At 54.6% G+C, this 24,664-nt stretch overlaps 10 protein-coding genes across 10 annotated transcripts; 3 read left to right on the top strand and 7 right to left on the bottom strand.

Moving 5' to 3' along the window:
* Positions 1 to 73: 73 nt before the first annotated feature.
* Positions 74 to 2,702, top strand: CH63R_11670 (Checkpoint protein; the record flags this gene model as incomplete). The annotated part of the gene is made up of 2 exons (XM_018306644.1): positions 74 to 1,849; positions 1,899 to 2,702. 2 exons carry the CDS (start codon positions 74 to 76, stop codon positions 2,700 to 2,702), a joined length of 2,580 nt encoding a protein of 859 aa, XP_018153485.1.
* Positions 2,703 to 3,165: 463 nt separating this feature from the next.
* CH63R_11669 (Aconitate hydratase) lies at positions 3,166 to 3,804 on the bottom strand (the record flags this gene model as incomplete). Its single annotated transcript, XM_018306643.1, has 1 exon — positions 3,166 to 3,804. The coding sequence occupies one exon, from the start codon at positions 3,802 to 3,804 to the stop codon at positions 3,166 to 3,168; it is 639 nt and encodes a 212-aa protein (XP_018153484.1).
* Positions 3,805 to 4,230: 426 nt separating this feature from the next.
* Positions 4,231 to 5,181, top strand: CH63R_11668 (Ribosome biogenesis protein nsa-2; the record flags this gene model as incomplete). The annotated part of the gene is made up of 5 exons (XM_018306642.1): positions 4,231 to 4,233; positions 4,307 to 4,648; positions 4,705 to 4,806; positions 4,858 to 4,916; positions 4,983 to 5,181. 5 exons carry the CDS (start codon positions 4,231 to 4,233, stop codon positions 5,179 to 5,181), a joined length of 705 nt encoding a protein of 234 aa, XP_018153483.1.
* A 2,853-nt stretch (positions 5,182 to 8,034) lies between these two features.
* On the bottom strand, positions 8,035 to 9,210 carry CH63R_11667 (NADPH dehydrogenase; the record flags this gene model as incomplete). The annotated part of the gene is made up of 1 exon (XM_018306641.1): positions 8,035 to 9,210. The coding sequence occupies one exon, from the start codon at positions 9,208 to 9,210 to the stop codon at positions 8,035 to 8,037; it is 1,176 nt and encodes a 391-aa protein (XP_018153482.1).
* A 2,551-nt stretch (positions 9,211 to 11,761) lies between these two features.
* Positions 11,762 to 12,650, bottom strand: CH63R_11666 (Peroxisomal membrane protein 24; the record flags this gene model as incomplete). Its single annotated transcript, XM_018306640.1, has 4 exons — positions 11,762 to 12,269; positions 12,341 to 12,367; positions 12,436 to 12,551; positions 12,621 to 12,650. The coding sequence occupies 4 exons, from the start codon at positions 12,648 to 12,650 to the stop codon at positions 11,762 to 11,764; spliced, it is 681 nt and encodes a 226-aa protein (XP_018153481.1).
* Positions 12,651 to 13,668: 1,018 nt separating this feature from the next.
* Positions 13,669 to 15,049, bottom strand: CH63R_11665 (Serum paraoxonase arylesterase; the record flags this gene model as incomplete). Its single annotated transcript, XM_018306639.1, has 4 exons — positions 13,669 to 13,712; positions 13,762 to 14,236; positions 14,293 to 14,722; positions 14,793 to 15,049. The coding sequence occupies 4 exons, from the start codon at positions 15,047 to 15,049 to the stop codon at positions 13,669 to 13,671; spliced, it is 1,206 nt and encodes a 401-aa protein (XP_018153480.1).
* A 1,119-nt stretch (positions 15,050 to 16,168) lies between these two features.
* On the top strand, positions 16,169 to 17,285 carry CH63R_11664 (Brix domain-containing protein; the record flags this gene model as incomplete). The annotated part of the gene is made up of 3 exons (XM_018306638.1): positions 16,169 to 16,182; positions 16,244 to 16,300; positions 16,379 to 17,285. The coding sequence occupies 3 exons, from the start codon at positions 16,169 to 16,171 to the stop codon at positions 17,283 to 17,285; spliced, it is 978 nt and encodes a 325-aa protein (XP_018153479.1).
* Positions 17,286 to 17,596: 311 nt separating this feature from the next.
* On the bottom strand, positions 17,597 to 18,772 carry CH63R_11663 (Zinc-binding dehydrogenase; the record flags this gene model as incomplete). Its single annotated transcript, XM_018306637.1, has 2 exons — positions 17,597 to 17,794; positions 17,864 to 18,772. The coding sequence occupies 2 exons, from the start codon at positions 18,770 to 18,772 to the stop codon at positions 17,597 to 17,599; spliced, it is 1,107 nt and encodes a 368-aa protein (XP_018153478.1).
* Positions 18,773 to 20,303: 1,531 nt separating this feature from the next.
* Positions 20,304 to 20,570, bottom strand: CH63R_11662 (uncharacterized protein; the record flags this gene model as incomplete). Its single annotated transcript, XM_018306636.1, has 1 exon — positions 20,304 to 20,570. The coding sequence occupies one exon, from the start codon at positions 20,568 to 20,570 to the stop codon at positions 20,304 to 20,306; it is 267 nt and encodes an 88-aa protein (XP_018153477.1).
* A 2,738-nt stretch (positions 20,571 to 23,308) lies between these two features.
* Positions 23,309 to 24,373, bottom strand: CH63R_11661 (uncharacterized protein; the record flags this gene model as incomplete). The annotated part of the gene is made up of 1 exon (XM_018306635.1): positions 23,309 to 24,373. One exon carries the CDS (start codon positions 24,371 to 24,373, stop codon positions 23,309 to 23,311), a length of 1,065 nt encoding a protein of 354 aa, XP_018153476.1.
* Between the last annotated feature and the right edge of the window lie 291 nt (positions 24,374 to 24,664).

Raw genomic sequence — 24,664 nt, 5'->3', positions numbered from 1 at the left:
GGGTCGCGCAATTCAACCCCATTTGCCCCATTGCTTGCAATTGCAAAAACAATCACCAGTTCCGACCGCCTAAATGGACATGCCAACTGCCTCGCCCACGCCCTTAGGCACTGCCGGAACCGGTTTGTCACGAAGACCTTCTCAGAGACAAGGCCTCCGAAGGTTGCCGTCGCGCCCGCAGCTCAACCGAAGCGAATCCAACCCCGTACACGCGACCGCCGTTGCGCCCGCGCTCTCGAGGAAGGCGGACTCGCAGCAGTACGTCATGCACGACAGCTCCGATGACGAGATACCTGTGCCGATGAAGCTGAGTGCTCTCACCAAGGCTTTGCTCAACGATGGCGGCGCACCTGAGCCTCAGCGCGCCCCTTCACCGCCGCGAACACGTCGACGCACCAGTAACCTTGCCGCGTCCACGACTTCCGCGACGGAAGAAAGAAGGTCTCTTCGGTCCGGGAGTTTGCAGGCGTATGACAGCAAGTCTTCAAAGCCCACGTCACCCTTAAGAAGCAGGGAGAACAGTCCTGTACGCAAACGTGTTGTCAGACTCAGCAACACGCCCAAGAGCCTTGGCCAGATGCGCCCCACCAAGAGAAGATCTACCTCGCTGTCGCGATCTACCAACCAACGTCCTCCGTCCAGAAGTCGGCCAGAAAGCCAGGACCAATCGTCGGACGAGAAGCAGGAACCACGCCAGGATGTCAATACTCCCGCCCAGGGAGTTCGTATTGTTCGCATTGCCGCTGGCTCGTCCGGCAACAGAAGTCGTCTCACCAATTCGTCCACCCATTCCAGACGCTCAGGATCTCATTTGGAACAGGATTATTCTGAAGAACCGGTGACTGCAGCACGCCATGCCTCTGGTATCAACCCCGGCAGCGTATCCCGCCACACCAATGTCGGAAGAAACACGAAGCCTGAGGACAATCTGGCCTTGCAAGGCTCCATGCGCGTCAAGCGAGTCGGCAAAATTCCTGGCAGTTTCCTGAGTGGACCTGCTCGCCGTGGTCGCAGGAGGCAAAGCGAAGAGGAAGCGGAGGCGAACGGCGAGGGCATGGTTTCTAGCCAGGATCATGATGGTCAGGGCCTAGACATGGAAAGCGACCTTGCACCGTCCTTTTACGGCAACGGAAGACAAATGTCGTCTGGCAGCCCGGTAGCCTTTGGCGATCTTTTAAGAGGAAACAGTCGAAGACCAGCATACGAGGCCGAGCCAGCACCACCCCCTGCACGTCCGTCTCCCAAGCAGCGAGACGAGCCAGAGGAGATTCACTACAAACTACCTGCCCCCCGCCCGCAGGTGCCATCTTCGCATGATCAAGAGAACGAGATGCCCTCTATACTCCGAAGCTCCAAGCCCGTCGTCAGCATACTCGCCGAAAGGGACACCGAGAAAGCCCCCAAGCGTCACACAAGCACTGACGCTGCATACCATCGACCTGCTGCGTCCCCCGAACGGAAACCTCTGTCCTCGCTGCCAAACAACACTCCGCGCCGGCCTGCTCCCCCTCCTCCACCGAAAATGTCGGTTCTGGATGCCGCGACCACCTCGGCTGGGGCAGTCACGACCTCGCAGGGGAAACAAAGGCGAAACATTCTTCGTGTCAACGGAAAGTCTTACACTAGGCTCGACTGTCTGGGCCGAGGTGGTAGCGCTAAGGTCTACCGCGTTACTGCCGAAAACGGAGCGATGTTCGCCCTCAAGAGGGTGTCGCTGGAGAATGCCGACGAATCGACCGTCAGGGGTTATCGTGGCGAGATTGACCTGTTAAGCAAGCTGACCGGCAATGACCGGGTTATCAATCTCTTTGACTATGAGATGAACGACGAGAAGAAGATGCTGACTTTGGTAAGCTGTCCGTCCTCCGAAACACGTGGCATATCTAACAGTTCTCCAGCTTATGGAGATGGGCGAGTTGGATCTCAACACCCTCTTGAGAAGTCGTCAAAACCCTGAGGCAGCCAAATTCGATTCTGTTTTTGTCCGCTTCTATTGGAAAGAGATGCTTGAATGCCTTCAATCTGTCCACCAATTCGATATCGTCCACTCCGACCTTAAACCGGCCAACTTTGTCCTCGTAAAAGGCCGTTTGAAGCTTATCGACTTTGGCATTGCCAACGCTATTCAAACAGACGAGACAGTAAACGTTCACCGCGAAACGCAAATTGGCACACCGAACTACATGTCTCCCGAATCCCTCATGGACTTTAACGCACCCCGAGGCGGTCGCGTTCCCGGAAGGCCCAAGCTGATGAAAGTCGGAAAGCCAAGCGACGTTTGGTCTCTTGGGTGTATTCTCTACCAACTCGTATACGGCACCCCTCCTTTTGGCCACATCGCTAACCCGATGGCTCGATGTCAAGCCATTATTAACTGGGACCACCACATTGACTTTCCGTCTAGGGGCATGGGCGGCGTCCCTGTTCCTCCATCACTCGTGCGAACCTTGAGGCGGTGCCTGAACCGTGAAGTGCACATGCGGCCGACTTGCGAGGAGCTCCTTCACGAGACTGACCCTTTCCTCTATCCTATTGAGATGAGCGAAAAGGCACTCCCGATCGACGAAGAGCTCCTTGGTAGAATCATCCAGAGCGTCGTTACGAGATGCCGAGAACGTATGCCGACGGAGACGGAGGCCATGTCGGTTTGGCCATCGGCTTACTGGTCCAGTGTGAAAAAGGCAACAAACTCGAATAGATAATGAGAATAGGCATTTGATGCTGGAAGCTGGAGGGAAAAGGCGTCATGGCATTGCCACTTGGGTCTAATGATTATGGGGAATATCATAGCTTGGAGTTTCTTGGATGGGTTGGTCTTGATTCTGGTTCAGCCTTGGTGCGGCACCTTTTTTCCCTTTCCTTTCGTCCTTCACTTGTTCTCAATATCATTCTGCCTCCCTCGGCCTGTGGGTACGATTGTGCGCGCTTTTGGAACCGCTGTCATTTACACGGCGACTGAATAAATTCCAACTTCAATCACCGAGCTTCAAACGGTTCCAGCGACTCAACGCTCGAGTCCTTTCAAAACGTTAAACATGTTTTGTGTTTGCCTCTATTGATACAGCCCCATAGGGGGACGCCACTAGTACAATGGACCATACGATCTTGTGGTTTTCCGCCTCATTTATACTCGAACAACCTTGACCACCGCCGGCTGACATTCACTCAGGCCTCAATCTCCTCGACCCGGTTGATCTTCAACTCGCTAACGGTCAGCATCGTGTGGCGGTGCTTGCTCTTGACCGTCTTTACCCTCCTCTGCCTCCTCTTCGTCTTCGTCTTGAGCCGCATAGGCTCACTCTCAGTACCCGTTACCACGGCGCGGCACTCGAATACGCGCTCGTCAATGAAGGGTGCGCCCTTGAGAGTGTAGTCCCTACTGCCAATGACGGAGGCGCGGTTCAGACGGAGGACGTCGCCGGGCACAACGCCGGGCATCTTGAAAGGCAGGCGAATACTGTCGCCGGGCTGAACGAGGTACGGACGACCGTGGATGTGAAAGGTGATGTAGTGGTTGGGCTGGGCGGCGAGGAAGGGTAGGACAGCCTGCACAGATTCGGGGATCGGGGCGGCTGTCGCGGCCGATGCGGCAGTGTCTACGGCAGCAGCCTGGGCTTGCTGTGCTATTGAGGGCTTCGTTGGGGTGTCTAGCGGAGTAACTGTGGGCGCTTTGTGGGCAACGGGCTCGACGATTGGCGCCGTGGAGTTGTACCGGCGGGCGTGGGTTGGGAGGAGGAAGGTCGGCGGGAGGCGGGTGATGGGTGTCCGAAGCTCCAAGACGGAGCGTAGAAGTGATCGACTCATTTTCAGGACTTGGTAGTCTACTACTCGCCGGATGGTGACGGCGATTGGCCTTCGAGCTTGTGTCGCGTGGCGCTGTTCCAATTGCCTTTCTCCTAGTTGTTGATATTGGCTGTTCTCTGGCTGTCACCCGAGACCAAACGCTCCTTGAAGCTTCAAAAAAGTTCGGATACCTAGACTGCAGCCCATTTGCTGGGAGTGATTGCGGAATTAGGGAAAAGCTATTGTTCCGTACTATGAAAGACAGGGGTGCACGGAATTTTTGCAGGGACGTACCACTCCACCTCTTATCCGTATCGATAGGTAGTGATGGGAACTTTTTTCGACCCGCCACTTTTGACGAACTTCGAGACACTGCAGCTTTATCGACAACGCGCCGACACCGACACTTGTTAACCGAACAGCCGCTACGAGCGCGAATCAGCCAAAATGGTACGGTTTAAATGCTATCAGTCCCATTGAATACGCCTTCCTGTCGAACGAACCTTGTCTGACAATCCCACAGCCCCAGAACGAGTACATGGAGAGATGGCGAAAGCTTCATGGTCGCCGCCTAGACCACGAAGAGAGAGCTCGTAAGAAGGAGGCGCGTGAGGGTCACAAGGCATCCAAGGATGCGCAGAACCTGCGCGGCCTCCGGGCCAAGCTCCACGCGAAGAAGCGTCACAACGAGAAGATCCAGATGCGCAAGCAGATTAAGGCCCATGAGGAGCGTAACATCAAGACGAACGATGAGAAGGAGCCTAGCGAGCCCATGCCCGCCTACCTGCTCGACAGAAGCAATCCGAACAACGCCAAAGCAATCTCATCTCAGATCAAGAACAAGCGCGCTGAGAAGGCGGCGAGAGTATGGAATATCTGGTTTCAACGGCCTTGTGAGAGCAATTGCTGATGGTGTGACAGTTTAACGTTGCAATTCCCAAAGTGAAAGGTATATCCGAGGAAGAGATGTTCAAAGTCATCTCCACCGGCAAGAAGACACACAAGAAGTCGTGGAAGCGCATGGTACGCAGGTCCTGATATGCGCTGAGAAGCATATGCTGACTTCGAGCTCAGATCACCAAGCCCACTTTCGTCGGGCCCAACTTCACGAGAAGAGATCCGAAACACGAGCGGTACGTTCCCCCTTTCGAGAGTCATATCTATCGTTTATTGCTAGTGCTAAATGTTTCTCTTTTCAGCTTTATTCGCCCAATGGGACTGAGGTACAAGCATGCCCATGTTACTCATCCTGAGCTCGGCGTTACTGTGAAGCTGCCCATTCTCGGCGTAAAGAAAAACCCGCAGAACCCGCTGTATACCAACTTGGGAGTTCTGGTGCGTCAAAACGAATGTCTCTCACGCTTTGGGGTTGTTGCTCACATCCTTATCACAGACTAGGGGTACTATTATCGAGGTAAACGTGAGCGAGTTGGGTCTCACAACAACCACTGGAAAGGTTGTATGGGGACGTTACTGTCAGATTACGAACAACCGTAAGCAAAGTCTACAATTCACTTCACGCGGAGCCGTCTGCTAACTTCATTCAGCCGAGAACGACGGTTGCGTGAACGGCGTTTTGCTTGTGTAAGCCACGATAAAAGGTGTCCAGAGTGCCCTGAACGAAGGGGACTGCATCATTATTGGCGTCTGGAGTTATGGCAAACAGAAAAACGGGCCGGGTGGATGCCTTAGATTAACAACATCAACATGAAGCTAGGTAGATGAAACAATATTCCCATTTGTGTCTGAATGGACTGCAGCCCATTGATGTCGAGTAGATTCAGTAACCATGGCTCATGATCGTTTTCCATTCGGTCGAACCTGAATGGGGTTGAATCGTACTCACATTGACGATGTGACTAAGAGATTTCCTTGGTTTGCGACCCGCCACCCAGCCTATAATCACGGGGTGCTTTGGTGCAGTCCCAGTGATACGGAGAAGCCGTCTCACTGCGACGAAGCGCCTTCATGGGTCTCTGGTGTACGCTACTCTATTTCTGCAAAAGTGATTGCTACTTGGTAAACGCTTACGCGGATTCGCCCGACTCCAGTCCTTGCTCAGTCATTCAACTCCCACACCCCAGTAATTCACCCGTAATTGTTGGAAGCTTGAGCTGCTTCAACCTTGGGGCTTCTTTTCATAGTCCCTGGTCGGCGCGGAGGACAACGACCCTGCATTGGTCGCGTATGTCTCACGTTTGTAACGTAGGCACGTTAAACTGGAAGAGAGGCAAGGCGTCATAGCCTCCCTTGTGGGACTTGGGTCGGGGGTGTCAAGGCCCAGCCGTGGTAGTTGGAGCGTCAGGGGAGCACTAGCGGTAACGCAGCCGGGACGGACATTCTACAAGAGCAGCGTAGCTGGGCTGCAACATAGGTAGAAGAGGGCGGATTCACGTGGCTAGTGACAAACTACCCCTACGGTAGCCATCATTGACTTCAGTACTACGTACGATCCCAGCCTCTGAGAAGAGGCAGGAGACAGACTAGTATGGTATGCATCGATTTCGTGGAATAACGAGATAAGTTGGGGCCTTCGTCATTATGCATTATTTGCAAGCTCGACAGTGCTACGATGCTGACCACATCGCCCTCATCTTCTTCGGTCGCTAACATACCCTTCTAATAATTGTGATGTTGGGGAAAGCTGAGGTACCTCTAGGCATTTGTAAGAAACAGAACAATGATTATGCAGCTCTGGCAACCGACCAGATCTCTATCCTGTCCAGTGCTGATTGAATACACAAGTCCCCCCAGAGCAAAGCGATGTGAAACTCCGCCTCCTCAGCGAGAGAAAAATACACGCACCGACTTTATGGCCATTTAGCTACGTAGGTCGCTACTCGTGGAAGCCTAGCCTTGTTCCGGGAACGACAATGTGGTTTTCCTTCATCCGCCCCACTGTGTCATGCGTTCAACAATGGCACCAGAGTCAAATTCAGGTTAAGAATGGGCCGCTATCGACAGTTGTGCTCGAGCATAGACACTCGGGATGACCTAACGACTCCGGACATCTGAGCACGTTCAGAGCCTTGGTCGGAGAAGATCAGTGTAGATTAGGTAGACCTACAAGACGTCGTTGAAGAGGGAGGGCATGATTGAACTCAAAATGCGTCGATAGTCACGCCGGGTGCTATTCCTGCATCGCGGAGCTCAAACTGAGGCAATCGATTAGAGACGAGGCGTGAGTTGAAATTCGATTACATGCAGCCCGCGCACACGGGGAAGTGTGGTCTGATTCTGAAGGTAGTGAGTGCAGGAATGGACATCATGTCGAACTTCGGACAAAGCAACAAAACGCAGCAAGTTAAGATGTCCAACTATTAGACGATACTCCCGGTGAGTGCGCATACTTGCTTGTTCTTCCTAGTAGGGACCAAACCGGTCTGGGGCCGGTATGAACACTTCGTTAAAATGATATAGGATGGTTCAGTGAGGGTGTGTCAGTCTGAGCTTGGTGGCCCTACAGATCCGCATGGATTATTCAGAACTGGAAGGCATTTGGAGACGTATTTGGTCATGCTTTACTTCGTAGTGGACTTATCTTATAGACCTGACGACATATCTGCTTGTTCCTTGCAGGGAGTTGGTGTCTCGCTCAACTACGAGTCATATTCATGCCCTTTTCGAAACTTCTGCAGTTGCGCAAGTCTGCACAATCTTCTTCATTGGTCATTCTGAACCAATTTACCGATATCAGAGTTTTCTCTTTCCCAGTTTCTCTAGTGTTGTTGTGGGTTACCTAGGACAGGATGTACTGCTCCATCTGGTGTAACTAGAAAGGCACAGTTAGATCGGTGCAGGTTCAGCCCGAGTTCAGCCTATTATTGATTCTTCTCATCGACAGGCCAGCAGTTGGTCATGAGAGAAAGGGTATGTGGAAAATGAATACACGATGAATAGGCTGTCACTCGACATCTCCCGACAACGCAAATCGCCAGACATGAATGGAAGAGAGGAGGGAAGAGATGGTGATTTGGGACATCTACGAGAACACCAAACGGCACGATAGCCGAACACCTGAAGCTACCAGTAACTGTCACAGCGCTGTAGCAACCTCACATCGTTGTACTATGTCTCAAGTGTTATCAAAATTAATCAGAAATGAATCAAATGCGTTCATGCATGTCTATGTCTAGATGACCCTCGTAGGTCTGTTCGTGATGTACCCAAACTCCATTGCTATGCCAAAACGTCTCATGCCTTTCCCCTCATTTGCATCGCCCCTACCAACATTCTTTTTCGCCGTTCTCTCTAAGCAGAGCCGTTGGAACCGTGGGCCTTGACGTACTCGTCGCTGAACTCGTACGTGTTGTAGCCGTCGTTGCTCTTCTTCTTGTAGAAGGTGGTGCGGTCATAGGGGGCAAAAGGGATGCGGTTCTTGACGCGGAAGACGAGGTCCGGGTTGGAGATGAAGTATCGGCCGAAGGCGACTGCGACGTCCCACTTGGCGTAGCGCTCGTCGACAGCCCAGCGGGCGCTATCGCCGAGGTAACCACCGGCGACAATGACGGGGGACTGATTGTCCCACTCCTCAAGGATGAAGTCAAGGGTCTGGGGGCGGGCCTCGTCGAAGGGCTGGACGTCGTCAGTGGGCTGGCGGGGCACGATGCCCAGGTTGACGGGGTTGCCGACGGCCTCGACGAGGGACAGGTAGGCAAGCTTGTAGCCGGCCTTCTTAATCTCGCGGATGATGTAGCTCGTCTGCTCCCAGGTGTCAGAGGAGTATGACTCTTGGAAAGTGGCGAAGGGGCTCAGGCGCAGGGCAACGCGCTCGGCCCCAATCTCGTCAACTACTGCCTTTATGATCTCGAGCAGGAAGCGGGCGCGGTTCTCGACAGAGCCACCCCACTTGTCAGCACGCTTGTTGACCGAGTCGCGGGTAAACTGATCGACAAGGTAGCCGTGAGCGCCGTGGATCTCGATGCCGTCACCCCCAGCGGCGACGACGTTGCGGGCGGCGACCCGCCAGCTGTTGATCTTCTCCCAGATCTCCTCCTCGGTGAGGGCCTCGGGGGGGCAGGGGCGACCGGTCATCTGGACGTCGGAAGAGGAACAGTACTTGTAGCCGCGACCCTTGACGAAGGAGGGGTCGGCGGCACGGCCCAGGGACCAGAGCTGCTGGAAAACATAGCTGCCCTTAGCGTGAATGGCGTCGAAGACGTTTTTCCAGGCGGCTATCTGAGCCGGGGTGGAGAAGTCAGGCAGGTCGAGGTCACCGACGTCGGCGGGGGAGACGGCGGTGGCCTCGGTGATGATGAGTGTGCCCGGAGCCGAGGCGCGGTCGGCATAGTACTGAGGGACGATGGGCAGGGGCACACTATCGTCGTCGGCGCGGTAGCGGGTGAGGGGGGCCATGGCGACGCGGTGGGCGAGGTCCATCTTGCCAACCTTGAGAGGCTGGAAGAGCTTGGTATTCTCGGCGGCCATTGTGAGTGTGTGGAGAGTGAGATTATTTTGTGATTGAGTAAGGGGATATGTGAAGACGTGGATATGAGCTGAACGAGATCTATGCCTCACTTGAAGCGGGCATCTCGAGGGTATTTGTATCCTCACGATTTGGTATTAGTTGGAGCAATAGTCCACCAAGAGCCGCGTCGTGGAATCATCTGGAGAGTCCCACCATGGACCCGAGAGGTGCACGGCAAGTCCCCACAGCGGGATCTGGTCGCATGAGATGAGATTCCTGATCCATAAGATGAAGACTTTTCCATCTTCCATCTTGAACAGCTTAGAAATGGAGTGAGGCCCTTCCGTCGTCCACGGCGACATCTCGGAGAGCGGGTCTCGCGTCCTGCCGTCTGCTTCCCAGCCAGGTCCACATCTTCCCACGCCCCGAGCGGTGAAACCGAAGCCGGGTTTGCTGTCGTGGTTCATGGCCAGTACGGTGGCGGCCACGCGGAGGACTGGGCGCTACTCGTGGGTTCCCTGGCCAGAGAAAAGTTCTCGAACGAATACAAGGGTCACTAGACTCTGTTTAAACCGAGTGTCCGCAGCAGTGTCTTCTGGGCGAAGGCCGTTTGACTAGAAGTGCCCTTGACACAGCGAATCAAGGCAGTGGGCTGAGTCCCGAGATTGCCAAAAGCGGGTTGACAACCTGGGCCCCAGGAGGTGGCAGACGAACTTTTCTGCATTGCTTAGAAATCCGATAGTACGATGCAGATACCTCAGTGCGCTGTACACCCACCACACTAGAAACTGCGAGGCAACAAAATGGGGCCGTGGGTAAAGATGGATGGAGGGGACGGGAATGACGTTGAAGACAACAAGGTCCCGGGGCCCACCGTCCAATGGTCAACGTCCGTTCTACTCCCTTCCATTGAGTTTTGAGGCTTCGGCGGCGACGCGCTCACAAGCAACCTTAATGTCGGAGGAAAGTTCTGACGTGCTGAGAAACGCCACGAGGGCCGCGGCGACGGGCCGATAAATGGATTTCGAGGGTATGTTTCTCCACTATTTCCTTCTGCCGCTGCATCGGCTGTTGTCGCGCTTGGCTTGTGATTTGCCGCCCCCAAAAGGAGCATGTCGAGAACGAGGGGGGCTGAGAGGGTTTCGCAAGCCCGGAACAGGAAATCCTTCCTGGTTGCTGTATCCGTACAGAGTCCAAGACCGCAATGTGCTCGGCAGAAATGAACCGGATCCTAGGCGGTGCCAGGGGGGTGGTTCCAGATAACTGTACGTGTACGTAAAAGTGAGCGCGTCGGCGATGGGTACTGTAGATGGTTTGACTGGATTCGTAAGGGGATTCCCTGCCGGCTTTGTTCCCTGATTCCAGAATACTGTCACCGTTGAGGCGCTGGCCGGGGTCTAGGATCTGGGAGATGGAACTGTGTGGTATCGGCGATTGGCTCCGATGTGGCGCTTGTTATCTCCTAACCGATTGGACAGGGGTCGTCCAAGCCACGTGCGCCACGGGCGGCCGACTGTGACTCCCTGAGCCCTTTCTGCAAGGGGACGTCGGGGGGAAATCTGAGGAGACAAATCCCGCGATGGCTTCATTCTCAAACTCACAGTAGGAAAAGGACAAGACCTTGTACTTTATTGCAGAATTGATCAGAATATTGGAAACGAGTAGCTAGGATAATACACCCTAGATGCTCAAGGGCTTCACATTCGAGTCTCCGTGGGAAATCAGTAGACGAGACCTTCATTGCTAGCATTCTCTGCAGTTTTGGAATCCTCGCCCTACGATAACGACATGCTCAACGTGTCTATATAATTCAGCGCGTCGCCCGAATTCCAGTAATGATCACATTTATTTCTCAACCGTTAAGCCCGGCTTGCGAAACGACCCTACAGTAGACACGCCCGCCTTCAATGTTGTGTTGTCTTATGCCGAGCGTATTCCGAGTCTTACATGTTGGAAAGCCTCTGGTAATGCGAAGGAGAGTACGTCATGTCATCTTTTCCCTAGGGGTAGTTATTCCGGCCGTGAAAAGACTATAGCTGGGCCTCAATGCAGGTGTTGGATTACAATGCAGCCATGAACAGGGAAAATCATGGCAGATCCGACGCCTCGGATTATACCAGTTGAATCATGGGCAGGTTTGTATTCAAGGACCCATAGTTGCGAACCCCGAAATTCAAGAAGCGAGAGATCGAGGAGAGGCTGAATACTTGGGTCGCTAAGCGCATGCCGGGAAGCTGTCACGACATGAACTGAGAGATGCGGCTCGCCGACTGTGCACTACATGTAAACTAGGGAACGCACATATGTATGTCGCCCCAATGCTGTCAGTTTTATGATGATTGCACCTAAGTTTATCGTTGTATATGGTGGATGGAACGGTCTACAATGCCACATCATGAAGTTGTCGAATGGAACCAGCATCCACTCCTAAAAAGAGCTCCGTCTTCCCTTCACCTTGTCACAAATTGAAGAGCCGACCGATATACCCCATAACCAAACGCCAGTCATTTGATGATACACTGCAAATTTAGGATAGAAAAAGAAAAGGCCACAATACCCGCAGCACGTCGTCTACTTGTTGTGCCAGATGAAGTTGCGCAGCGAGTCCCACTCGCTGCTCTGCTGGTAGATGTAAGTCATGCTGCTGCGCAAGCTGGGCTGCAGGTCGGACGGGTGCTGGCGGAAGAGGTACATGACCATAGCCCAGCTCGTGCTGGCGAAGACAGGCCAGGCGTAGTAGCTAATCTTGGTCGAGAGGTCCTCACGGCTGACGAGAGGCAAGCCCTTGCCGGGGGTGACGGCGAGGCGGGCGAGGGCCAGGACAACGCGCGCAAAAACGTAGACTACGATTTGCTGGTTAACGCTGGAAATCTTTCCGCTGCGCGGGGATCGGCCGCCGAAAACGACGTAGCCGCCCAAGAGGCCCGCGAAGAAGGCATCGTAGGGCCCCTCCTTGCCCGGGGTCGGGCCATAGTTCTTGAGTAGGTACATTGTGAACTTGTAGATAGTCGCGAACTTTGCAAGGTTGCGGGCGTGCGTTCGGGTCGCGCGGAAGACAAGGCCGGCCTTTTCGCGGAATCTGCATTAGAAGGTGTGTGAGCGACGGACGATGGTCTGGTGGTGGTGGAAGGAAAAGAGGGTGAGACGTACGTTCCCGAACGGAAGAGGAAGATCATGCTGTAATGATTCAGAAGTCAGCAATGCCGGGTAACCAGAGGTGTTTTGAGATGATTGTCGCTACATACACAAGCGCATGAGGGAAGCGGACTTTTGCGCCATAGACCGCCCCGTTGCGGGCACCTTTGACAACGGCGAGGATATCATGGTACTTCGGATCGAGAATGATGCGCTCGATGGCGGCCTGGCTTGCGCGTCAGTCTTCGCGAGCCTCTTCTGACGGCACCGCTTAAACAGCAGTGGGCCCACCCACCTTGAGGCCGTCAAGAGCAGCGAGCGACATGTTGGCGACGTCGGGATATGGTTGTTATGGCAAGCCTCGGTAATTGAAGGTCACTCCTAAGTAAATGGCGGTTGCGACGATGGAGTCGCTTTCGACAGACGGACTTTCTTCTCAGCGCATGAGGATCACAACAGGTTCGAGAGGCGCGGTAAAAGAGCGACAGAAGTAATGCGTCTGCGCGAAGAGAAAGGCGAGGTTCGGACCGGAGACTATGGGGAACGGAGGTGTGTGGGAGGATTGGACGGCACTGGGGATTTCGGGGAGAAGGTGGACGTGGTCGATTTGTCCGGTACCTCGGCCCCCCAGGCTCTTGGACGGCTTCGGCTCTAGCGAGTCACGACACTGGAGACCGGTCCTCAGAGCACTACTAACCCCTAGTCCCCCACATGCCCCTATGACGCAGGGCTGGCGCAACGCTAATCCCTCCAGGGATCGCCCGTCTGGGGAAAGTCTTGGTGCTGTTGTTTGGCATGTGACGAACTGCGAATTGTGACAGTACAGGCCGTTGGTTACCGTGATTTCCACCCGAAGATGAGATGAGATGGCGCTTTCCCCTCGGATTTGTCTTCTATCTACGATTCCCCCCTCGTCCCGGAAGCCGCTGTGAGCCCCGAATTACCTGTGAGTTGACCGACTAAGCGTTCCTGGTTCAATCGTTTCTAAAATGTGTAAAAGTCAATGTCTCGGTGCCCCCCTCCACGTGCGACCGAATTCTATGTGCATTCAACTGGGCCATCGAAATGGGACATTCATTGCTAGAGCCTATCATTCGCCATAACATCTATGTAACTAAGTCGTGCTTACCATCTACGCCTTCTTACACCTCTCAGATCTGTACTAATGGACTGTCAACTTAACGCCAGCCATTGGCAAGCGGCCAAGGAGAGAATTGGCTGTGGTGCATGGCATGCCCTTTGCCATATGATTGCTCGAATTGGCCTTCCGGTCGATAACTGATCCTTCGAGTCATTTATCCTTAGCAAAACTCATGTGATGATCGAAATCACGCAACTCAGCCTCATTTTGTCGGCTCGCAGACCGAGATGAACGGCGATATCACGCCTGGTAAATATCAGCAAATCTTCATTAGACAGTACAGGAGCACATTTACCCCCGAAAAACAATCTTCCAGTCTTCGCATCGTGGACAACCACGGTAGACCCCGGCAACACCTCACCCGCTCCGTCCTCGATGACCTTCTCCCACACGTATACACCGTCGCCATCCTTGTGAATGCGCACGGCGGCGCTCTTCGGCCTCGCGTTGAGCGGGTCGTTAGACGCCTGCAGGATCTCGATGCCCCGCGGGAACACGGCGGCGTAGATGTCACCCTTGTCGTCCACCGACAGGTTGTCGATGGAGTACGGCACGGGGATGTGGGCCACTTTCTGGAGCCCACCGTCTTCGGACATGACTTTATATACCTGGACGCCGCCTTCCAAAGCGCTCGGGACATAGATGAGGCCATCGAGGCCGCGGACGAGGCCATTGGGGAACCGGTGGCGCTCCGAGACGCGTTTGCACCCCTTTGAGACGGAACAGAATGATACGTCACCTTGGCCTAGCAAAGTGCCAACAATGGATTTCTGTGACGAGTCAGTTACGTGAAGCTCGGTCGGTTAGCTGCTGAATTCCATCCTACCAAGCCAACTTTGTTGACGCCACGATCATTGGTAAAGTAAAAGGCATCGCTAGACAGTGCCGCGATGTTGTTCGGGGTTGAGACATTGGCACCAGCAAAGGTTCGGACGTGCTTCATTCCAACAGCTTGAGAACCGGTCTCGAAGACCTCGATGGTGGAATTGGCACCCACAACCGTTTGGTCGAGTAGTTTGCCGGTGGCGGGGTCAACAGTTGGGCGGTTGTTAACCAAAAGAAGCTCGATCTTGTTACCTGCCGGGGAATCAATTCCTGTCAACCCGACAAGCTGGAGCAGGCCATCGCCGGCTGTGCCAGAAAAGCCGGTGGTGGAAAGAGTGCGGTACTCGAACCCATCGCCGTTGGGACTGTCAATATCCATGGCAACGACAGCATCCCTGGTGGAGCGGCCCGAAGCGTTAAGGCGGTGGGCGCTGCGAGTCAATTAGTCTCCAGGCACCGGTCCGGGGCGGGGTTGGAGGAGAAGTTGGACCAAAGACATACTTGGGCATCCATTGCTGGCGAGACAGAGGGTCAGAACAGGCCAGAAACAGCTGGCGCGTGGCCTCGGATAGCCACATGTCTTCGCATGCCTGCAGCCTGGGGTCCTTGATGCGGCGACACGAGTAGGGGAAGTCAGATAGAGGCTGGAAAGTCTTCCCAATGCCGAAGGCCATCCAGACGGGGTCCTTGAGTACGAGCTGCAGGGCCACGCCAAGAATGACGCTGAAGATGACACTAGTCTGCAGTATGAAGCCCATTGTGTGATCGTGATTGAGCTTCAATAGAAGCAGGTTAGGCTGACATTGACGAAGGTTCGGCCCAGCTTATATATAAGTAAGCAATGCGGATAAAACGGTGAGAGGCCATTTTAGGTGAAATGGGACATGGAATCAGATCCTTCGGATCCACCCCCAAAAGGCTCACCTGGGCTCGTCAAGATAAGCTCTACAATGAGCAAGGATGACCTGTCAAGTTGTAAAAAGGCTGTTTTAACGAAAGGGTCTTGAAAATGACAAGAGACAAGAAACACCAGATGATTACCATAAGAATCTACGATGCGCGGAATTATGTGTGTTGTCCAGGCCCAAGTCCCGTGTGAATCTAGCTGATTCCAGGTCTCTTTCCCGCTAAACCTCAGCGGTCCGATCCAGTGCTCCACGTCGCCGTTTGCTCCGTCCCCGTCGGGTCAGCATGGGCCCGAAGTCCATGCCGGAAACTCCGCGAAGCGTCGGATGCTGCTAAATTCGCCCATTGCGGGTATCATGCGAAGCGAGTAGGCGCGGGGCTGTAACGGGCATTGTGATATCCTGTTTATTCGCATGTTTGTGGAAACCCTGATCTAGGTAATGGAACGGAGTCAACAGATTGTGCGAGCCGTGTCTGCGTTTTCCTGCTCCAAGGACTCGGCTGCTAGCCAGGACCAACCTCAACGACAGCATGTATTTCAAATAAGCAACTATCCTTGAGTGGTATTTGCCTCCATTTATGACAGCGGAGAGTTAACGTAAATGAGTACCCTTGGCCAAGATTGGGCCGATTCACGGCCACGCATAGTTATTGAGATCGAGGTCTGGTACCACCTTGTTCGGTACGAAAAGGTAGGTAAGAAGGTAGCTAGCTGTAAGATTCACCGTCCTAACACCTGAAATATCAGGGGTGAGGCTGCCATCTGGGATGATGCAGTTTCCCAGGGCCCACCAGATGGCGCCAGCTGCGCTGCTCATTGCACCGCGGGGCAGAGATAAGACTCGACTTGCCGCTCTGATAACGATAAGCAATTTTTTTGAACCGGCCTCAACTCCCAGACGCTGTCCAGTTCGCATCCTAGCCATCCACACCAAATCCGACGGACGACAGACAACTCGACCACCGGCACAATGCTTCGTCAAATGTAAGTTGCCCCAACCGCTCAAATCACACTGGATAGAGACGGGCTAACATGACCGTCACAGAAAACCCCGTAATGCGCGCTCCAAGCGTGCCCTCGAGAAACGCGAGCCTAAGGCCCAGTACGTTCTAGTCAACTTCCTTTCGAGTGAACTCTCCTCTCCGGAGACGACCGCAAGCTAATGTGGTGCCGCCCGCAGAGAAAACCCCAAGACGGCGCTCTTCCTCCGTGGCACATCGTGCTCGCAAGTGACGCAAGATGCCCTCAACGAGCTCTACCAGATGCGCCAGCCGCTCGCCAAACGCTTTGTGAAGAAGAATGATGTCCACCCCTTCGACAACACCGACTCGCTCGAATTCTTCTCGGAAAAGAACGACACCTCTATCATCGTCTTTGGACACACCTCCAAGAAGCGCCCCAACGCCCTTACCATGATCCGCACCTTTGGCCACAAGGTCCTTGATATGCTTGAGCTCTACCTCGACCCAGAGACCTTCCGTACTCTCGCTCAGTTCAAGGGCAAGAAGGTGCCCATTGGTCTCAAGCCCATGCTCGTCTTCGCCGGCACCGCCTGGGACAGCCCTATCGCCAACGAGTACACCCACGCCCGCAGCTTCTTCACCGATTTCTTCCGTGGCGAGCAGACCGACAAGATCGACGTCGAGGGTCTGCAGTGGATCGTCTCCATCACTGCAGATGAGCCCACGGCCGCTGGCGAGGGTGACGTTGGCGGCGCCAAGCCCGCTATCCGCCTCCGCGCTTACACCATCAGCACCAAGCGCAGCGGCTCTAAGGTGCCCCGTGTCGAGGTCAACGAGATCGGCCCCCGGATGGACTTCCGCGTCGGCCGTATGCGTGAGCCCGAAGAAGCCATGCTGAAGGAGGCCATGAAGAAGCCGCGCGGTACTGAAGAGCGTACCAAAAAGAACATCACGACAGATGGCATGGGTGACAAGATGGGTCGCGTGCATGTTGGTCGCCAGGACCTCGGTGATCTGCAGACGCGCAAGATGAAGGGTCTGAAGCGCAGCAGAGACGTCGCGAGCGAGGACGAAGGGGAGAAGGGCGACGCGGAAGAGAAGCCCAAGAAGGGCCGCAAGGAATAAATTACGGGAAAGGTGGGGGCTTAGTCTCAATTGACGGTTTGGTCGTGTCTGAATGTGTGCAGTGGACTTTGATATACATATCCGAGTGGGAGGAGACGCAGCGGAGGACCACTCATCGGCGTTCTTGTTTTTTGGTCAGGAGGCATCCCCACGGTCGGAGTTTTGAGCTTCTTTCAGCAGATGGTCGGCAGATTACAAAAGCAGGAACAAAGTCAAAAGCATTGAAAGACCTCGATTGTTCCATCAATGTCTCTTTGTTGACCGGAGTCCTCGCTGTGAGGTGTCTGGGCGATTATGATCAATCTTGATATTTACAGCTTCAGATCCGATACCTTCCATACAAGACGCTCTCCGCTAGGGTCTTTCCTCCTCAGCAGTTTGATCGCCTTTTGCGCCCGCTCCAGCATCGTGTCGCCCTCGACAATTTTTTGCTTGTTCGGCTTGATGACCCCCTGCTCTAGGAGCGTGGGCACAATCTCTCTCTGCATCTTCTCCTTGAAAAATTTGTTCTGTTTGCCAAGTCAGCTTTCACTATCCTCCTTCTCTCCCAGCCGTTTATGATGCGGGTCTGAACTTACAGCCAAGTAGAAATGCGTCCTCACTCCGCGCAGCTCGACGCCTTCGGCCCACTCGTCGGTGAGAACCCGACTTACGTCCATCTCATACTCGGGCTCGACATCCTCCGTCGAGTCCCGAACGATGACGGGAAGCATGACGGCGACCTTTGTTCCCTTGCACGAAATTTTGGTCAACGGCCTAAGCGTGCCCTCGACGGAGCCAATACAATCCAGCACGAACGGCACGCCTTTTGAGCCGACGAACCCTAAAAGCTTGTCCACGATGTCGTCGTCACGGTAGCTGAATGTTTCCCTGGCGCCAATCTCCTTGAGATGGACATGGTGCTTCTCGCTCGCCACGGCTAGAATGTTCCGGTACCCCCAGTGCCGCAGCACCTGCACTGCATACACACCCACGCTGCTTGCGGCACCCCAGACAAGCACCGCATCATCCTTCTCCTTGGGCTCCCAGTTCGCCGGCCTCGGCCACGGCAGCTCCAGCCCTAGATCCGCCGTCACGGCGTGGAACACAGTGATCAGGTTCGTCGGCACCGTCGCGGCCTCCTGGGGTGTGACGTTGGCCGGCAGCTTGGAGACCAAGTATTCGGGCACCGTGGCGAAGTCCTGGTGCGCGCGTTCGCCGAAGTCGTGGAACGAAAAGGTGAAGATCTGGTCTCCAGCCCGGAGGCGTTCGACGCCCGACCCGACGGTCACAACGGTGCCCGCGGCGCCGCCGCCCATAACCTCCGGGTACGTGCAGAGGAGACCGCCGTCGGCGCGATGGAGGTCAAGAGGGCTCGAGGCTGTCCACTGATTCTGTATGAGGACTTCCCCTTCGCCAGGGAGCCTGGTCTCGCGGTCGATGAGAAGGAGTGGCGCGCGTTTGGCGGGCGTCGCAACAGCCTTATGGGTTTTGGGGATGGCGGCCATGGCTGTGGATTTTCGATTGTGCCCTTGAGTGACGTGTGATAGAGGCCTAGAAGAACGCAGTTTCTTTTGGCACGATAAGCAGTAGACGAAAATTGCAGCAGCACGCGATCAAGGCACTCGATAGCTTGGCTCGCAGGAAGCCCCGAGGAGGGGGCATCCGGCCCGTTTTGTATGTAGTCTGATCCACCGCCGGCTTTCCAACCCCTTCTCACAGTTGTCGAACCAACAGAGGTCAAACTGCCCGTGATGAAGACGCACCATGAAGCCGCTTTGCTGAATAATCTTGACCGCGAAGCCTTCGGCCCCGGTGCCGTCGATGTCGTGATTTCTAAGCCCAACGAGTGGTTGTGTGAGATGTGGGGCACACTCTTGTTCCCATCCGCGGCCCCAATCTCGTCTGACCTCTTTTTCCAGTCCCTGCGCCGCTCAGACACCAGGACCCTTGGGAAAATACTGGTTTCGGCAATTTCTATTCGCATTGAGCGGCAAGGAAGGAGAGTTACCAATCGATACCTGCTACGTCATTGTGTGGCCAACCCGAAGCCAGGTGATTTCATCCTCGTGTAAGCGTCTGGCTGGGCGTGTTTGTAAAGCTGCGTGTACAGGTAGTTGGCCGGCTAGTTTTTTTTGGGGGGTTTTTTTAAAAGAAAAAATTTATTTTTATTTACCAAATTAGAAATAACCACTAGACTTAATGTAGTGATATCATAGCAGTCGACCGACGCCTTGTGTCCAAGGAAGTGCATGATTGATTTTTTGGCATCGGGCCCGTGTCCCATGGTCCCATTAAACCCGGAGCCCGGAGCGCGGCCGGCAAATGCGGGCAGGCCCTGCGGTATTTCCAGCCTTCACGACATTTGTGGCGTCCATCTTTCCAAGCCGTATTGAATAGGGGTAAAGTACACATCAATTAAGTCCCGTTTTCCGGCTGTCAAACGATAAGTTTCTCGCAAGAAAATCATCTGAACAAGCGAGGTCGCGACATCAAAGACACGTTCTGTCCCCCCCCTTCTCTCTTTCGCGAACAAAGGGGCAGAGGAGCTGGGGTTGTTTGGAAGCACTATGGTAGAAGAGGATTCAGGTGCGTAGGAATTTTGGGCATTAGTCTAAATACTGACATGTCTGGAGGAAACTTCCATTAACCCCGACAGTTGAGCGTGATAGCGACCTGATCCTTGGAGCATGGCAGCCCGCAAGGCGTTGGCCGCAGCCAGCAATCATCCACTGAGACAAACCCCCATAAGCTGGAGCTGCAGGCCTCCACCTCACGGCAGGCTCCCTCATCTCCAAGGCCTGTGTTTGCCAACACCGAGTCGCGCAAGTGCTTTCTTTTTTCTTCTCTTTTTCGGTTGTGTGTTGTAAAAGGAGGTGTCAAGGAACTAACAACCTACCAAGGTCCCCGTAGGGAATCCCTGGTTCCTAACTCCATCAAAGACGCCGCGCCTTGGTATCGCTGTGGGCTTTCGTGACAAAAATCAATGAACAGTCATACAAAAAGAAACCCCGATTTCATCGGCAATAGGTCGAGGTTTCAGATGCGTGACGGCTGATTAAGGACGTTGTAGCCCATGGGCCCGACGGGAACCGTTCTCCGGGTCTCGACGCCGTGCTCGAGGTCGTAGCGGTAGGTGGGCGGGTGGCCGACGTCACGGAGGGCCCTCTTGACCCGCTGCCTCATGGAGCGGCGTTCTTTCGGTGCCGCGGCGGCCGACACGGAGGTCACTTCATGTTCTTTCTCAAAGGAGCACACGGTCGAGGTCTCGGAAAAGGCGGAGGGAGCGTACGAGGTCCTGACCATCTTCGCGGTTGTGCTTTTGCTGGTTTGGCGGGTTGTGTTGGTTTTTGGACAAGGGGTTTTTTTTGGGGGGGGGGGGACGGCGGCGATAGTGGTAGTGGTGGTGGTGAAGCGTGGGTGAGTGACTAGAAGTCGATAACAGAAAGTGGTGGTGATGAGTGCCTTCTTGTAGATGTTGTAGCTGGGTTGGTGATGGGAATGTAGTTGAAAGTGTGATTGATTGTTGACGCAGGCCAAGAGCCCATTTGGTACGAACCGGCGTCCTGAGCCCTCTTTATATGTCCATAGGTAGGTAAGTAGAGAGTCCAAAGAGCGATGCACCGCCCCCAACGCCATGGCTTGCGATGTCACTGTATTTCGCTGTCCTTACACACACTGGTAAGACTGCCTAGTCGATGGGCGCCAAACGGGCGCAAAACAACCATGTTCCCTTCCCAGCCAAGAAAGAGCAACGCATGCCATCCATCCATCCCATGTGCTTCGTATGCAGACACAACGCACACGCACCACTTCCGCGTCCCCCTTATGCCCCATCCCTACATCCCCGTCACCCCTGCCGACCGTCCAACCAGACGATCCGATCTGACAAAAAGTGACTTCTCCACACTATTGCGTACGCTATTACAGAGTACACCAGTGTACACTGCACTCTGTAGCTTTCCCAAATCCGGGATGTTATCGGCACTAGATGAGCTTGCCAAAGCTTGTGAGCTTGAGCTTATCCCGTGGTGGTGATCACTGATTGATGGGGACTTACAGGTACGCCGGTTCGTGCATCAATGCGTCAAGGCCATTTTTCTTCCCCTTACAGGTAGATGGCCTTTGGCCGTGAGTCACTGACCGTGGTCCAGTCCCTCCATCCTGTGCCACTACAACCCAGTCTGCGTTGCCTGCATAGCCCGCACCGCCACTTTCTCTCTCTCTCTCTCTCGCATGGATCACGTCCTGCGTCCCTCTCACGCCTCCCTGGCAGCAAGGCGGCAGAGCGGTAATTGAGAAGGATTTCCATCCTATTCATCGCCCAGAACGCCGGCTCAAGGTTTATTTTTCTCTTTCCTCCCGAAGTATCAGATCATCGCACGTCGCAACTGCCATCTTGACAGGCCGGAGACCCACGCAATTGCCTTACGACGCTCCAACGGATCCCGATCCCGAGATGAGAGAAGGTTGCGTCCCCTTGGCAGCGAAGAGCGCCTCCCAACACCCCGGGGTGGAGCGGGCCGACTCGGACGCTTCGGCTCCCAGCACGGCTACGTGCACTAACCTCAGGTCAGGGCTCCCCTGCTTGCGCAAACACAGGCAACAATCGAACCAACACGACCCCAGGCGTAATATTCAGGATTCACGACTTCGCAACGTGGCCGTTGTGGAGCCGCGAGTACAAGTTCGGCAACCGCTAGGTCGAGGTCGGTCTGAGTCACCTTGCCGACTGACAATTGACTTGCGTCTCGTTGCATGTCAACAAAGTCCTGCACTACTGCAGCAGGGATTTGGGTCCAGGGACTCACTCCTGTGACGACGACAACGACGACGACTTCTTGCCTAGACGCGACAACCATGACCCCGTATGGTTCACCCAAGCAACATCCTCCTCGTCAGCAATCTTGTCAAGGACGACTTTCCGCAGTAAAGACAGATGAACGACGACACGTATCCAGTCCTGCGAACCCTCAATCTCCGTTGAAGTCCTCCCCCAAGGCATCCATCGTTGCCTTACAGGCGTCCCCCGCTGCGGCTCTGTCTATCCTCTCAACAGCTGTTCGGAAACTAACCCCTTATGTCAGGCTATGGTCGCGATGTTGTCAGTCACATACGCCGCTCCATCCCACAAGAAACCCGAATTTCTCTAAAAAAGCATAAAAGCATGCTGTCTCCATGAACCCCCCCCCCCCCCCCCCCTAACAACAATAAAAACCTCCTCCCGTCACGCCAGCCGATCTGATATCTCGGCGATCCTCTCCCGACTTGGCACCAGGGTATGACAGGACCAAGCATCCTGGCCCCTTGAAACCCGTGCTCACCTCATAAGGGTGCCAGCCGAGCCAGCCACTAATCAAATGCATTCCCAGTCTCTAGCGGGCTTCCGCCCAGCTTCCACCGAATCAACTCTGGCAAATTGGGCACGATGCTCCTTTCGTGTGTGTAGGCGAACGTGTCTACCTTGTTTCTTGGGCGTGGTTTCCCTTCGGCCTACAGGGCGCGGCAAATCTTTGGTCGAGACTTGCCTGCTGCAGCCGTTCTCCGGGATGAGTCCAAAGCCGTTTTCTCGGTCTTGACTTGTCTTCTCCCGCCTGTCAATGCAAGAGAGAACTCAGTCCGAGAGAATCCGGCCTCCTGGAGAAGCGTCCCAACGAGCTTGCCATGTTTGACACCCTACCAAGTAGGTCTTTGACCGGGTCAGGAAACCAGAGCGTCGAAGCCGGCCGGGTGGAGATCTCCTCTCCTACGTCTCCCCGTCATTATAAACCTCCTGCCCGTGGTAAGCTCTGGGGATCAAGCACTTTTGTTCCGACTACTGCTGCCACCAACCCAATTCCTCGTGCCATTGGCTCCCCCGTTCCCACCCCCGTCCGCGCACCCCCTGAACTCGCCAGCGAGAGTGGAAGACGGATATGGCGTACGTGATGGAAGACATACGGTACACGGTATAGAAGCAGAGGGAGAAGACAAAGCCGTATTAGTAGTCAACTCGTGTAAGGTCATAATGCATAAATATCCTGAGTTGTTTATCCCGTACAATCTCAGGCAGCGTGTTCCTCAGCCCTCTCCGAAATCTCCTGTACAATTTCGCCGTCTGGCTTCTCCCGCTCCGCTTCAGGCTCTGCTTCTTCCTTCTCCGCGTCTGCCGGTCGCCAGACATCACCCCTTAGCAGCGTACATGCGGCACTCAGCATTTCCCGATGCTCGCACCCGACCTTCTCACACAATGTCGCCGCAACATTCATCGTCAGACCCGGCAACACGCTCGGATCGCCGGACTCCCACCGCCGCATTTCGTCATACGTATCGTCGAGCAGCAGTTTGGCGTGGTGGTTGGCATCTTCGTCCCCGCGCACTTTGGAGTGCAGGAAGAACACGCCGTGCCGGATGGTATTTTCCGCCATACAGACGCCCATCTCGACGACATCGGGTCTCGAGAGCCCACTTCTGGGCGCCCTAAATCGCATATACCCCTGGCTTGTGAGGTGGGCGAGGGCTACTATGCCCGCCAGCTCCTGGACGGGCAACTCACGGATATGTGCAATCTGGCGAAACCGCACGTCCTGGCGGTTGGACTCGTGGACCTCCTTGAGGGCTAGATGCCAGCCATCCGGTGGTGGAGCATCGCTCAATATGATGTCTTGGTTAATCAGGGACTTGACGCAGGGGTCGCGTCGAGGGACGATGTCGTCCCTGTACATGATCGAATGTGTTTCCAAGTCAGCGATCGTCGAGCACTGCCATAAGGCGCGCTTGAGGTTTTCTCGGATGACGTCCGCTTTTGATACATCCTGGAGCTCGATTTCATCCCAGAACGCGAGGTATGCGCCGTAGACGATCTCGTCGATGTTGTGTTGTCTGGCTTCCAGTTCCCGAATGGTCTCGTATGTGTCTTTCGGGAGCACTTCCCGCTCGCGCGTGTCGGAGGCCAGGATGTGGTTGCAGGGTGCGCAGGGATAGCGGGCGGCGTTGAGTCTGGTCACGGCGTGTTCATAGCCATCCAGGAGAGCGCGGTTGTTCTTGCATGTTGCGCGGAGGGCCTGAATGCCGGCAAAGTCTGCATGCTCCGCGACAAGAAGAAGAAGATGTGCAGGTAAAAACGACATTTTATCCAAAGCTAAGAGGTCAAGGTAAGATTGCTTTGAGGGCTATTCGGTCAGGGTGCTTGGGCAGGATGGCGAACGATCCCAGGCATGTGAATCAGTAGGAAGTTGTTTTCCAGTCGGGCTGGGAGGTAGTTTCTCTTTTCGAGAGGTACGTGACTGAACAGGTAGGTAGGCAAGTTTTTGTACGAGGCGGATGTTGTTGTCGTTGTTCGGAGCTCTTCTCGTCTGGGACTTGCTCTGGTCGAAGAGATTCAGGAATAGAAGTGAAGAATGGGCAGAGCAGGAAATATG

Source organism: Colletotrichum higginsianum, chromosome 8 (genome assembly GCF_001672515.1).
Source record: "Colletotrichum higginsianum IMI 349063 chromosome 8, whole genome shotgun sequence".
Classification (NCBI taxonomy): domain Eukaryota; kingdom Fungi; phylum Ascomycota; class Sordariomycetes; order Glomerellales; family Glomerellaceae; genus Colletotrichum; species Colletotrichum higginsianum.
Note: the sequence above shows the minus strand (reverse complement) of the source record. Positions and strands in the feature narration are given on the sequence as shown.